At 37.8% G+C, this 14,905-nt stretch overlaps 1 protein-coding gene across 1 annotated transcript in view; it reads left to right on the plus strand.

Annotated features, from left to right (window-relative positions):
* Positions 1-23: 23 nt before the first annotated feature.
* The window catches only part of cyld (cylindromatosis (turban tumor syndrome)), a 27,561-nt gene continuing 12,679 nt past the window's right edge, over positions 24-14,905 (plus strand). Inside the window, exons 1-5 of the mRNA XM_016555811.1 lie at positions 24-364; positions 9,586-10,216; positions 10,512-10,817; positions 12,492-12,597; positions 13,694-13,786. Of these exons, the coding sequence (XP_016411297.1) occupies positions 9,725-10,216; positions 10,512-10,817; positions 12,492-12,597; positions 13,694-13,786 (997 nt within the window). The 5' untranslated portion in view covers positions 24-364; positions 9,586-9,724. The remainder of the gene's footprint in view (positions 365-9,585; positions 10,217-10,511; positions 10,818-12,491; positions 12,598-13,693; positions 13,787-14,905) is intronic.

A 14,905-nucleotide genomic window follows, 5' to 3' on the forward strand; every position in this document is an offset into this window, starting at 1 on the left:
CTCCACTACTGTAGCATGTCTGGTTGAGCCGTCCGATACACAATCACACACAGTAAATAATAGTCACACTGATTTCAAATGAAACAGCGGCCTCGGCTCTACCGATATTCCCGGATTTTTTCGTGTTTTCCTCAACGTCTCGCCTAGATTTTCCCCAGCGGTATTAAAGTGCACGGAGGAGGCGGCTGTCCCTCCATTAACCGGTAGTAATGCGGAGTGTAGCCAGCGCTGGCTTCAGCTAAGCCCATTCGACAATGTCACATAAACACCATCACTAGCAGCGCCACGAGAGCTTCACTGGAATAATTTTTTTCCAAATGCCATCGAAGACGGACGGGTGAAAACCGGTATATTTAAACGTCAGGTAAGAGGAGTCTGATCAGCTCGTGCTGATGTCACCTGTTTACCTCTAGAGTCTGATTCTGATACATGATCAGCTTTAGATCTGTTACTGTAGCAGGATCCACTGATTATACATGGCAACACAGCGTTATCCAGCGATGACATTATATCTAAACCGAGCTCTAGGACTAGGAATAACAGCTAAAAGAGAAGCTGTTAATTTGCGTCCTGTACCTGATCATTGTTATTTAGTGTAAGGCCTGTCCATCTCTGCTGTATCGTTTTCACCCAGCAGTCACTGTGTAGAGAATTTGCATAACGCTGATGTGATGTTTACATTGGTGTATTACATAATTAATGCAGTGATTGCACTTTTAAAAACCTGTTCATATTGCTAATGTATTACAGGTATATTACAGCATATTACAGGTGTTCGCAGCTCTGCATGTTCTCTATGTTGACAAGGCATCAACTTCTCAGATCACTGTCTGTTGAATATTAAAGGATGGATGATGTGGAAGGAAAGACAGTCAACATAAACATTGTTGCTCAAAGCTGGAGGCCCTCAGTGATTTAGTATTTTTCAGAGCTGTGGTTCACTATTTTACAATGTCATGCGCTTCACAGCTCAGATTATTGACTTTAAAATAACAGCCGAACAATGGGAATGCTAACAGATTGCTTTGTCCAGGTATTATTGACTTCCTTGAACCTTTCGGCCTAAAATCAAGTAGGTTTGGCTTGACTTAAAACCCCTTGGCGTGTCTGCCCAGATCCCTAATATTTACCAGCATGGCAAACAATGCATTGATAGGATGAAGAGTTATGTTTTTCAAAACTGTGTTGGCCTTTTTAGGATGGCAAGAGATGACATGTGCAATATCTGTAAAAGGTCATGCATTAAGGCATTCGTTGTCTCGTCTTATATTCTTGATAGTAGTCGTTATGCAGTAGTGGTATGTGTGCACCATTATTGTGCATACAGGAAGCTCTGAGTGAGATTTAATTCGCTGTGAATTCCCCTGCTTCTGGGGAAAAACCGAACAGTCACTTAAGTCTCAGTGTTGATGCAAGTGTGTTTGGCAGGTTATTGTAATGTCGTGGTCATTGATGAAGTATGACATTTAGCCAAGTCAGTGGTTGTCATGTGATGTTGCTTAAAGCAATAATTCACCCATAAATTAAGTTCTGTCATCATTTACTAACCCCCATGTCATTCCATAACTTCATGACTTACTTTCTTCTGTAGAATACAAAAGAAGACATTTGAAAAATGTTGGAAAACAGTACTTTATCCATACCTTTAATTGTATGCGCAAAAACAGTGAGACATCTTGAAAATATATAAGCCTAGGCCTATATTTTTTTATGTGCTCCACAGAAATGTTTGGAATGATTTGAAGGTGAATAAATAATGACAGAATTTAAATTTGTGAGTGAACTATCCCTTTGGAGACCAATATTTTAAATTTAACACCAAGTTGTAACCCAACAGAGCACTAGAATTGTTTGTACAGCAAAGGTTAACAAAAGGGTTCTTAAAACCAATTAAATCAATTTATTAATTTTAACGTACTGCACACATTTACACCTTGTAAAAAAAAGTTATTATATTAACATGTGCCATGTGACGTTTTTGTTAATGCACAAACAGTAGAAGTGTGATTATTATTATTTTATTTATTTATTTTTGCCTTTTGATTTTGACGGTGCTTTTATTTGTGCCAATAATTAATCACATGAAACACATGGGCGCTACAAACCCATGCTTATCCACATTTCAGGTCATATTTTGTTTTGTTGTTTTGGTCATGATTTTTGAGGTTAAGGACATGTCAACTGGTCCATATTGGCAAGCTTCTAATTAATGACATAAAATTTCACCCAAATACCATGTTTTTTTTTATGCATCATTGTCAGACCTTAAAAAAAATATCTATATATATATCTATATCTATATATATATATATATATACCAATTAATCAACCGATAGTTTATTAAAATGGATACTTAATGAAAAATAAATAGTGCATTTATATAAAAAAAAGTACTGAACCATACTTTGTACATGAATAAAAATATTAATTATATATTGATCATTAAACTTCTAAATGTAAAAATGTATTAGTAGATGTTGAAATTAACACACACTAACTAGATGGCCAGCTTTAAATATCTACACAAAGGCCATAGCATTGAAATTACATACATATGGATATTGTATATATACTCTCACACTTTAATTGCTTCTATTCTAGAACACGTGATGATTATCTAATCAAAATGGCAAAATAGGGCAGTCGCACACTGGGCAAAAAGTGCAGCGCCGCGTCTAGAACTCGCAGGTATCGGGGATCACACACAGGACGCGTCGCGTTCAGTTCAAGCAGCGGCTTAACAGTTTATTTAATCACCAGCCGGGCAAAAGTTCACTTCAAAAATGATCGGAAAGCGGCATAGATGAGTTTGAAGTTCGGTGTTAAAAAAAAAACAGAAACAAAAAATACAGCATACAGACTTTATTAGAGCCACAGAAAGACAAACATTTCACTGAAAAATGGAGAATACACAATTTTACAGCCTAGGCCCTAGGGTGTAGTCATTATGTACATTAACAACGATTTGGGACAAATATGTAATTTAAAATGGAGAATACACAATTTTACAGCCTAGGGTGAAGTCATTATGTACATTAACAACGATTTGGGACAAATATGTAATTTAATGGAAAACTGTGTGAATGGCGCTCTGTGGTGCGGCAGGATTTCTGTCGGCTGAATTAACGTGTCTGTCTCGCGTCACAGCTTTAAACCTGCAATTTCGCTGGATAACAAATGCATTAAAGTGACCAGCTGGATATAAACTAATGCAAATAGATGTTAACAATCGTGACATTAAGCATTTGCATCAGACTTGCGTGTGTTTTGGTCACATTAGCCATCCAAAGATTCGAATTAAACTTATGCGCAAAACTGGAATATCGCATAAAACATGCGAATAAAGCACCGTTTCCATCCAACGAGTCAAAGAGAACAAAATCGTCACTTCCTGGTAAACTGTGGCACTAAATATCACTAAGAATATAGGAGAAGCCACTGAATATAATAATTTTCATATATGATATAAATGACTTGCACCTCAGAGCGAGCAGACGTTACACAATAAATGCTGTCAATGCTTTCGCAGGTGGATGCTGCTGTTTGGGAACGTAGTCGTGTAAGATAATTATACAGAAATACTTTAATGACAGACTTTGCACAGGCATTTCAGAATGACCATAACAACATATAGATGCTGTGAACGAGATCGGTCCGCTGCTAGTCAAGTTATCCCGTCTCATAGTGCAAAGTCACATGACTTTTTTGATGCGCATGGAGGAATTTATTCGGTAAATGTGTTTCCATCGTAGTTTATGCGCATTTTTTATCGGATAAAAAGTTTATCCTACTCAAATGTGCGCATAAGTTTTTTATGCGCATTTTTAGAATTTATGCGCATCTTGGCGTTTCCATCCAGCGTTTTTTTTATGCGATATTCCAAAATGCGCATAAAAATAGGTGGATGAAAACGCAGCTATTGTTTTAACCGCTTGAGGTGCTGCTAATGTTCGCGTCCTCTCAGCCTTGAGAGCAAACATACTGCTGTCCTTTCTCCACTAAAATGCAGCATCTAGTCAACAAATTAATTACTTAGTAATGATATGAAAACGTGCACTATAGTGCACTGTGTACACACCGTTTCGTTGTCTGTTTTAAAGTGTCCTGCTTTGTGCAGCATCACCTGTCAAAACAAACAGCACGTGGTGCCGCTCTTGTACTGTATAACCTAACCAATTTGGTGCCCTAGGCACGATTTTAGCTGCATGGTGCCCCTTGCATTGCAGCCAATCACGATCATTCACACAGAAACTGCATAGCTTTATGACATCAAACAAATTACATTTGAAATAAATAAGACGGTTGCACAAAAAATAAATAAATAAACTGACATTAACTCAGCTATCTATTTAAATTTGAGAACTTTTATCGTCCAAAGGCAGCTACAATACTAACATTTAAATCTTAATTTCTTCATTTCAGACATTCATAAATTTAGGGATGCACTGATCTTAACTTTTCATGGCAGAATCCAATACTGATTTTTAATGTATTTTATTTAAGCAAAAGACAAGAAATAATGAAAATATGAGTGCATGAAGAATATGGTTAGTTGTTTATAAGCATATATTTTGATCTAAATTAGACTGTATAATTTAAAACCTGAAGCAAAAACAGAATGGTCTGACTTTAGCTTTGTGAAATGAGACTACACAAAACATACCAAACAGCAGATGGGCTGAATGAAAATGCAAATTCACTCTCTGTCAGCAGGTGGTGCTTAAGGAACAGCAGTGGTGCATTGGTTTCTTGTTTACCGCTGTAAACACAATGCTTTATACTGAGGCAAGATGAAAGGAAAATGCCATCTAAACTTTTTCTTAAAGACAGTCTGTTCCCCTAAGAGATACATTCATACTTAGTGCATTGTGAACAGTGAGCTTGCTCTGCCTGCTAATTTTCTCCTCTTTGGGTTTACAGACTCTGAAAAAAACAAACAGAAAAACAACAAAAAAACGTCTGGTTCCGATTTATGGCCGATGGTCGATCGGTGCATCTCTGCTCAAATTCAAATATTACACTGCTTTTATTTTGGTGGTTTGCCAGCAAATAAATAAATGCGCTGCAAGTCATGTTTCAGAGTGAAGTGCTGCACTCGAACACATTACCTGCTTCACTCTGAAAACTGCAGCGCATAGGTATTTTTATATTAAATCGCAACCTTTGCGATATGACTATGGCATTAAGCTATAATGCGATATCGATTATATTTCGATATATAGTGCACCCCTAATTAAAATAATATAAAAAAAAACATTTGGGCAGCCCTATGGATGGACGGCACCCCTAGCATTTGCCTATTTTGCCTATGCGACAGGCCGGCCCTGCCTTCAGCCGCTCCAGCAACGGACGCAACCCGGGAAAAATTATCAGCATGGATTTGTGCTGATAGTTCCGGCAGTCAACTATTGATTGCGATTAATCGGCAAAACCGATACATCGGTCAACCTCTAGTATGTATGTGTGTGTGTAGCCTTCTCATAATTCCACCTAGCAGCACCATCGTCTCTCTTTCGTTTTGCCATGTTTGAAACCGGTGTATGAAAAAGCTTCTGTGCTGCTATTGGTCAACGTCACCAATGTGACAGAACTCGTTGTGGACGACGGGAAAAAATTAAACATGCTAGTCTTTCTGTCGTGATGTTGTGAAGCATCGCAGACGCGGAATCGGTTGTCGTCCACTATGACACACTACACGTGCTGAAACGATGGAATCTTGCGTCCCGACGCCCATTGTCGTTTACGAATCCCCACGACACCCTACGTCAAGCAAATCGTGGCAAAATCGGGCTAAAATCGTGTAGTCTGAACCGGGCATAAGAGGTTGAAGCAGACAGATATCAGTGTCCTGCAGCAGTCTGATTGTCTGACGCCATGGAATTTCCATTCAGATCACTTCACTCATGCATTGCTGTTTACAACATTTTTGTGTTCCTTAAGAAGAGAACCACGTTCAAAAGGCTCTGACTGGGTGTGTTACATTTTACACTGTTCACTTCATTCATTTGCATAAATTATATTGAAAATAGTTGTCATAAGTCATATTCTGTTTTTATTTGCTTAATTTACTTAAAATCATATGAACATTACTAAAATAAAACTGTGATACAGTATTTAACAATATTATTCTGGTTTTGACAGCATTTTGATATTGAGCTGTTCTCATATTCATTAATCTCATGTTAAGTGCCTGAATTTTAATCTCGTTTAGGCATATCTGCAGTAGTGGAATCTGCATGCATCCTTGCACAATGTTCCCAGCCATGGCCTTGCAGTTGCTAATTATGATAATAATATGGCAAATGCTAGTGGGTCACTGCTAGTTCCCTGGAGGGGAGCAGGAACGATTGGCCAGAGCTGGTAATTTTAGGTGGCAACACGAAGGGTACCAAAGTCCCTTTAAGGCTAGTCAGTTCACTCGGCAGCCATAATTGTAACACCCCCAGACAGCTATTTCCAGCCATGCAAGTATAGCTCCTATTTATCTCCTTGAATGGAAAAAAGACTAAATCAATGTAACTGTTTGTCGACCTGGTATTTAATAACATATTTGAAATCAGAAATACAATCTAACAAAAATGATATAAATTGTGATTCTTTATCAAAAATGGCAAAAATTCCTTCTAAAACTGTTGCTTTTGGTGACATGAATAAGTATAGCATTTAAATTGAGGATTTGATATATATTTATGTGGCCAAGTGTAAACGCTTTAACAGATCGGATAGCTATCTGATCAGTAAAAATGCGTGAAGTGACCAAGTGTAAATAGGCCCAAACAAATGATTGGCTTTGAAAAGCGGGACTCAGTCAAATTAATCTTTAATATGGTTTATTTTGTTGTTGTTTTTTTGGCAAATGAATCACACTCAAAATACAAGTGTATGGAGTGGACAGAGTTTGTAACCATAACTGCACAAAAAGAACTTGGTGTGTCTAAAGGCCCGATTTACCTTTTTTGTTTTAGAGGTAAAAAGAAGTTTTGAAAATGCTGCTGGAAGCACTTTATACAATAGGTTGCTTTAAAGCAAGCAGCTTTACAGTATTATACATGCAAAAACAGTGTCACTGTTGCCTTCAGTTAAAATTACAATGTCCGTTTCTACTATAAAGCAGCTCTTTAGTGCGTTCATGTTTTTACCCGCTTCTGATCTTGACGGACTGAACAGAAGAAATGGAGAAGATTTCTGTGTCAGAAAGCAGAGCCCCAAAGCACACCTACCTATTACATAATAGCCACAGGCCAGTGGTAGTTGTAGATTACACCAGCTGTATTCCAGCTGGAGCATACTTTCCCAGAAAGTTTGCTTTGGCAAGCTGTTTTGAATTCCTGAACGGAACTCAAAACAATACTTGTTTTTGCCTGATTTTGTAAGAAATGACGTCACACCAGTTAGTTCTTTGGTTTTGCTTAGAGATCGACCGATATGGGTTTTTCACTGGCCGATGCCGATATTTAGAAATCAGGGCAGCCGATGGCCGCTATTTGATGCCGATTTTTTGGCAGATTTTCTTTTTTCCCCACCTTCTTATAAAAGTGAGTTTGAGTAAATGATTATTGCAGGGTGCAAGATAGTAAGTCCAGTCCTAGGTTTCCCTGGTAACGGCTGTAATCAAATAAGCACTGCGTTCACAAACGCTATTTATCAGGCATTACAGGAAAGACGAAATTAAAATTCAGAAGCTTTTCTGAAGACGGTTGGTTCTTTTCAAAGATGCATTCATATAAAAACACCTGCACTGCATTTTAATTTTGAAACATGCAGTGCTCAGTTTATTCAACGAAGTATAAGCCTTTTGGAAAATAACTCAATATATGGGAAACACTGGACACTGCTATAAGTCAGATGGCCAAGTGATAACAAAAATAAAATAGTTCACACATATTACACAGCCTGCTGCTCATAACTGCTTAAGAGTGCACTGGCCACGTGCGATGACATCGTGGATGCTATTGTCGGACCTACACACACATTTCATGAGGAAAGTTAACGTGCACGTTATAATCAGCCCAGAAGTTTCGTCTGAATTGCATAGTTAACGTGCACGTTATAATCAGCCCAGAAGTTTCATCTGAATTGCATGTGTTTCTACATTTACATGCAAATGACTTGTTGCTCTTATGAATATGATAACTTTCCGGCATCAATTCTATTAGGGTAAAATGTAGTTACGCTTTCGAAACGGTCCTTTTCATGGAGACGAATCAGACTTCTAAACACTATTAGCGAGCAAGAGGCAAATGGGTGCTTCTCAAAACGGAAGGCTGCATCCTCAAACTCAGACGAGCTCAGTACCAACTTTTCATTGTTTATTTTCGTGACTTAACATTCAGCTACATTTGATGGTGTAGCAGCCGAGATATGCAGCCTTAGGATGCAGCCTTCCGTTTGAGAGGCACCCATAGATAAGCTTTGTTGAACTAAAAACGGCTCTTCCAACCTTTGGAATCGATTAGGCCTGTCACAATAACAACTTTTTGTTGTGCAATATATTGCCCCAGAAATAATTGCGATAAGCGATATTATTGTCATTTTAAAGACCATTTTATGCCACTGAATATATAATCATAATGTAACAGCATAATAATGCAAGAAGGCCTACACACTTCCAAATGACAACAAACTTTTAATTTTTAAGAATATTTTGATCATGGAAATTAAGTATCAAAATATTAGATACCTTAAAAAACTTGAATAAATAGTGAATAAACATTTTCTAACAAAAAGTGCAATGTAACAAGTAGAAAAAAAAGAAAAAATCACAAATAATTGTCTGGAGATTTTTCCATCTACAGATTTTTCCCGGACCTTCTTTTCTCTGTAAATTAAGGGTGCACACTATTGCTGAAAAACACAATCACTACTCAGCAGTCAGATGTCCATATGCACAAAGGCACAGATCCCTAAACAAGGCCATATCTGCAGATAAAAATTTTTTGTAGAAGCATTTTTTTTTTATTTGAACTAGCACCAACTACACCACGTTATGTACGACAGCAGTCAGATGTACGTCAGATCCCTAAACAAGGCCATATCTGCAGATGACATTTTTTTGTAGAAGCATTTTTTTTTAATTTGAACTAGCACCAACTACACCACGTTATGTACGAGAAGCTGCAAAAGACACAGGCACAAGTGGAATGTACAAAACATGGTGACATTGATTTTTAAGTAAATATATTGGGCGATATATTGCGTCACCAATAATTATTGAGGTCATGTACATATATTGCGAGATAAGTCGATATATTGATTATTGCGACAGGCCTAGAATCGACTCGATTCCCAAAGCCTCGGAATCGAGGAATCGATTCTTTTTGGAATCGATTCCGAGCCCTAGCTACTGGCACTGGATTAATTACAATATGTAGTATTAACATGATACCAATATTTAATTTTTTAATTATCCCAGTTCTCGTCAATACTGGTATATTGCCCCCCCAATATTACGTAAGAGTGGATCTGTTGCAGACTGTGACAAAAACATGAGCTAAGAGACACTAGACAAACAAAAACTAGAACTTTGTTCTTAAACCTTTATACTTCATACTATTTCTTAAATATTCTCTTTCTCTCTTTTTCCAGCTCTTTTTGTCCATTCAGTCCAACCATCCCATTGAAAAGGTCATGAAAGCCCCCTCTTCCTAGTGTCACTGACCCCTGATGACCCACTGATCTTTGACGTGTGTTCCTGTCATCTTCAACCCTCTCCTGCTATGCAGCCATGAGCTCTGCGCTATGGAGCCAGGAGAAGTCAGCAGGCAGTTTCCGGGACGACTGGCGCTTCTACATTGTTGTAAAGGAGTGCACTGTGGAAAAGCCAGGCCAGAAGACTCTGCGCATCCCACGTGGCAGCCTCGGCCAGGCCTGCCAGGAGCGCAACAGCCTTGGTCGCACAATCCCACCCAGCAAGGGTAAGCGCAGCCTACGCATCCTGGACCAGACTAATGTGGTGGTTAGCGTGGATGAACGGGACGTTATGGAGCTTGAGGAGAAGCTGGCAGAGCTGCTGTTCCCCATCACCAACTGCGAAGAGCGCTACAGCCTGCTGTGCAACAGAGCACGTCTGGACAGGGCCCGCGACATCAACTGCGGATCAAAAGTTCGAGTGCAGTTGAGGTTCGGCGACCAGCCCCTTCCAGGCGTGGTCCGCTTTAAAGGAGCTTTGCTGCCCGACAGAGCACTGAGTGGTATCTGGTTTGGTGTTGAATTGCTGGTGAGCAACACTGTTTGTCTTGTTTGACGTTGTTTGTCTGGTTTTGGGTTCACCTGGTCCTTGAGCATGTGATCATTACAGAACAAAGCTGCATTTGTCTCTGGGGCTTAGCTGGGAGATTTGGACGAACATAACCTAAGCCTGTAGGCTGCTTTTGTGGGTGAAGACCAGTCTCAAACCTGTCATCACACATCAACAATGCCTTTTGTTTTTATGGCACATACGTGATGTTATTTATGTGAGTTCTGATATCTGTGTTGGTGAATGTAATGTCCTTTTCTCCTCTGTCTTTCAGGAGGAGGGCAGAGGTCAAGGTTTCACCGAGGGCTCTTATCAGGGTCAGCAGCTGTTTCGTTGTGAAGATGAATGCGGTGTCTTTGTTGCACTGGATAAACTTGAGCTCTGGGAAGATGATGAGCTGGAGGTAGATCGTGTGACGCTAGAGGATAATGACCCGGAAGTGGAAGGCGAAGGACCGCCACTGGAGATCAACTCTCGAGTGTTGGTGCAGACGCGGGAAGGCCCAGAACGGGGCACTGTTATTTTCTGTGATTTACTCCCTGGCAACGAGAGTCTTGGATACTACGTTGGTGTTGATATGGTAAATTGATTAGACTGTTGAGTTGGTGAATAACTGTTTTTAGCTGCAAAGTTACAGTTGCATGCTCTGGATGTTTAATATTACAGTTTTCATTAAGCAATGTATTTGTTCAGGCAGGTCAGATATTTAAGATGGTGCTTTTTAAGTAAAGTTTTTTATTAAGAAAGCATCAGGGATGCACAGATATACAAATTCTGGCTGATACGATGGGACAGTATTCATGTTTCATGTTTTGGCTGCTAATTCATTAATTCTATATAATTTTGTCTAAATAAATTCTTCCTGAGATTTGATAAAGATTACATTAAACAGTGTTATTAAATTATGAGTGTTTTTAAAGATTAACTTTAAGTGATGGTACCAATATATGGTGTATCTCTTGAAAATGCACTACTGTTCAAATGTTTAGGGTCATTAAGATATTTAAAGAAATATTACTTCTATGTAGCATGGCCATATTAAATTTATAATGACATTTATAATGCTACGAAAGATTTATATTTCAAATAGATGCTGTTCTTTTGAATTCATCAAAGAATCCCCCCCCCCAAAAGTTTTTTGAACACACATAACTCACATAAATAACATCACGTATGTGCCATAAAAACAAAAGGCATTGTTTATTTTGAAATCAGCATATTAGAATGATTTCTGAAGGATCATGTGACACTGAAGACTGGAGTAATGTCATCACAAGAATAAATTACGTTTTAGAATATATTATAATAGAAAACAGTTATTTTAAGTTGTAATAATATTTCACAATATTACTTGTTGCAGACGTTGTGAGCATAACTTTGTTAAAAAAAAACATTAAAAACATGAAAACATCTTTCATATCCCAAACTTTTGAATAGTAGTGTGTGTCAAAATCCCAAACTTTTGAATGGTAGTGTATGTCAAAATAGTTGAGATGTTCACCTCCAGTGAGATAGACGTCAGCGTGGAGGGCTGGATTGAAGCAGAGATGTAGAGACAGCTCAGTTTGCTCTGTGTGACCACCATAATGGCGTGCTGCCAAATGCTCACACAAGACACAACCAACACACGCCATTCCACTGTTCTCCTCTTTTCACCCTTTGTTTCTCTCTCTTCTGTTAAGTTCTCACTGCCCTCTCAGCAGAGCTCAGCTGGACTTGCTATCACTGAGATCTAAATAGTGTAGATCTGGATAGGTTTAGGTTTTTAAGAGTTTTACTTGTATTTCAGGACAGTACATGTTTTGCTCTTGGTCTTTTGAGTAATAGGTTGTATAGATTAGATTTAAAATATATTTGGGTCTATTTAGCAAGTTAATGCATGTATTATTAATAGAACTGTATTTGAATATACACTATGGAGATTTGATGAAAGGCTATACATTAGAAATAGATTAAAACAGATAACAGTGGAGATCTGGCATGTAAAGGGTGTGGGTTTAGAGTTCAGAGACATCGGTCGTTCTGATTATAGTGTAGGTTGTGTAGTGTAGCCATTAGAGAATTACAGCTCTCAGTTAGTGAGATGGGTCCTGTCTGGGTCAGAACAAGAACGTAGATGAAGATTTCCATTAGGAGATAGAGAAAGGCCAACCTTTGTTTGGGACGTGTTTATTTTGAAGTGTTGTAGATGCAAGCATTTATGAGATGATCTAGGTCAGGTGCAGTAATAGGGTGCTGTACCTCTCGCCCTCAGGACAATCCCATTGGAGACTGGGATGGGATCTTCGACGGCAAACAGCTGTGTAATTTTGCTAGTCTTGAACACACCCGTCTCGTCCCCATCTGTGATGTGATGCCAGGTAAGGGCTCTCACTTCATAAGTATTTGTGAGACGTGGGAATTAGATTTTTGTTCTGGCTTTGAGTGTGATTACTGCTAGAAACCTGGTGTTAGTTGCACTGTTTGTTTCTAGATTGAGCTTTAGCACCTTCGATTCAAAGTACAAGTAACTTGGTTATTACAAAAGATTATAAAAATCATAGGAAACGTAAGGTTTTATAAAATATAAAAGAATTTAAATTTAGAGTAAAAAAAATTTAATACATTCATTGCATTTATTTAAAATATATATACAGTTTTATTTAAAAAAAAAAAATAAATAAATTGCATTTCCATTGAGTTACTGATCATAGATTGTACATATTTCTTCGTGCGTTTTAGACTTCAAGTCAGGGTGTAGGCTAAATATTTGTTGTCAGAAAGCAAAGAGCTCTAGTGTGTGTTTGTGTGTGTGTGTGTGAGTCATGTTAACATGCAGGAAACAGAAGCTCTTTTGTCTAAAGGCCTGTTTTTGTGAGTGGAGTGTGTGGAGCTCTCTTTGTTCCCTCTATTTATTGATTTGTTTGTTTGTGTGCATGTGTATGTGTGTGTGGGCAAAACGTCTTGTCTTGGTTAATGTCTTAAAGCTACCTCTCTTCCTTAATTTATCTGTGAAATGAAAGGAATCTGTAAATGTGGTCATCAGGGTGTAACCTGCTGCTTTATGTGTGATGCTGTTTATGATATTACCAAAATCATATGTCAAAGTATTAGTATTTTGTATCACAGTAAATGTATGTGTCATGTTATATTTGTTGGAAGTTTTACCCAAAAATGTTTTATCTTTTTCATAATTATAAAGTAGTACCTGTTGTTTGAAAAAAAAAAAAATACATTTTGTTATTTTTATTTGGAACTCGCACCAAAAAAAAATCAGATTATTAAATTGTTAATGTTATTGGACAAATCCATACAATACAATGACCTTGAAATCTATATTTAAGCTTAAAACAAAAAAGAAAATCTCCTTTGGCCCATGTAAGAAAGAGAATCTTATGGATTTTGTAAATTATGATTTTTTTTTTTAGGCAAGCTATTTGCTTGTATTGAAACCTGCGTGTATATAATTGTTTGCAGAATACTCCATGCAGGATCAGAGGCTGCCCAAAGTCTTTGCCTGCAGGGGCGGCAGTGACAAACCTGGCAGCCAGAGCAAACCAAAGAGTAAAGGTATTAATCCTGTAATATCTATATACAGTTGCTGGAAATAAGTTTACAACACCAAAAATTTTAGATACCAATGGAATTTCACTATTTCAATAAAATATCTCAAGTAATTATTGAAAAAAGTAAACGGTCAATGACAAAAGATATTCAGTCAAGAGCAGTGAGTGATTTTTCTCTTTTTCTTTTGTTGTTTTATTAACACTAACAGCATAAACAGCAGCAGCAGGTATATTAAGATAATGTCACTTCAGTCCTAATATACAGATACAATATATTATTGCTAAACATTCGTTTTTTTTTTTACTCTTTACGTTCACTTAAGACATAACCAACTGTGTTTATGTGAATACTCTCCAAGATGGACATTTGATGTATCTTGTGAGTATTTAACCATTTAGCCATAAACCCCAGTGACTAGCAAAGATTTACTAAGCAGGATTTTGGGTGCATGCAGCATGAGCAACAGTTGCACGCTGCCAGCAAAACCACCCGCATTTTGCCACTTCCGATGTCTGCTTGGAAAATAAACTAGACACTCACCACTGCTGTGTCCCTTATATATTGCTGATGTTATATTATACATTTTACGGTGATTAACTCATTTTGGTAATGTTTTACATAATTTGTTACTGACCATTAGAGCTGCACGATTAATCGTTAAAAGATCGCGATCTCGATACCATGCATGTCCAGTTACACACTGTATTTAAAACAGTACATAACTGTACTGCAGTTCCACAAAAATATATCCATTGGACTCTTCTTTACAGTGTTATTAGAGATCCCCAACATAAAAATCATATGCACTTGTTAAAAGTATTGAATCTGTATTTACTCTATATAATGAAAATCTGTGGTTTTTAAAACCAGTTTGAAAGAAATGCTTTTGTTAACGAACTAATGTTTTGTTTAAATGTGTAAATTTGTCCTTAATTCTGTCCTGATGGATCATGTGAAATCTTCACCAGACTTGTTATTTCGGCAAGAATACACACAAAATTAGTTGGTGAACATGTAATCCCACATGTATTCCCTCTTTCTATCTCTCTCTCTCTCTCTCTCTCTCTCTCTCTCTCTCTCTCTCTCTCTCTCTCACACACACTCATACGCCCACCCCGTTCC

The sequence above is a fragment of the Sinocyclocheilus rhinocerous genome, unplaced genomic scaffold (assembly GCF_001515625.1).
Source record: "Sinocyclocheilus rhinocerous isolate Xijiao unplaced genomic scaffold, SAMN03320098_v1.1 scaffold857, whole genome shotgun sequence".
NCBI classification, from domain to species: Eukaryota; Metazoa; Chordata; class Actinopteri; order Cypriniformes; family Cyprinidae; genus Sinocyclocheilus; species Sinocyclocheilus rhinocerous.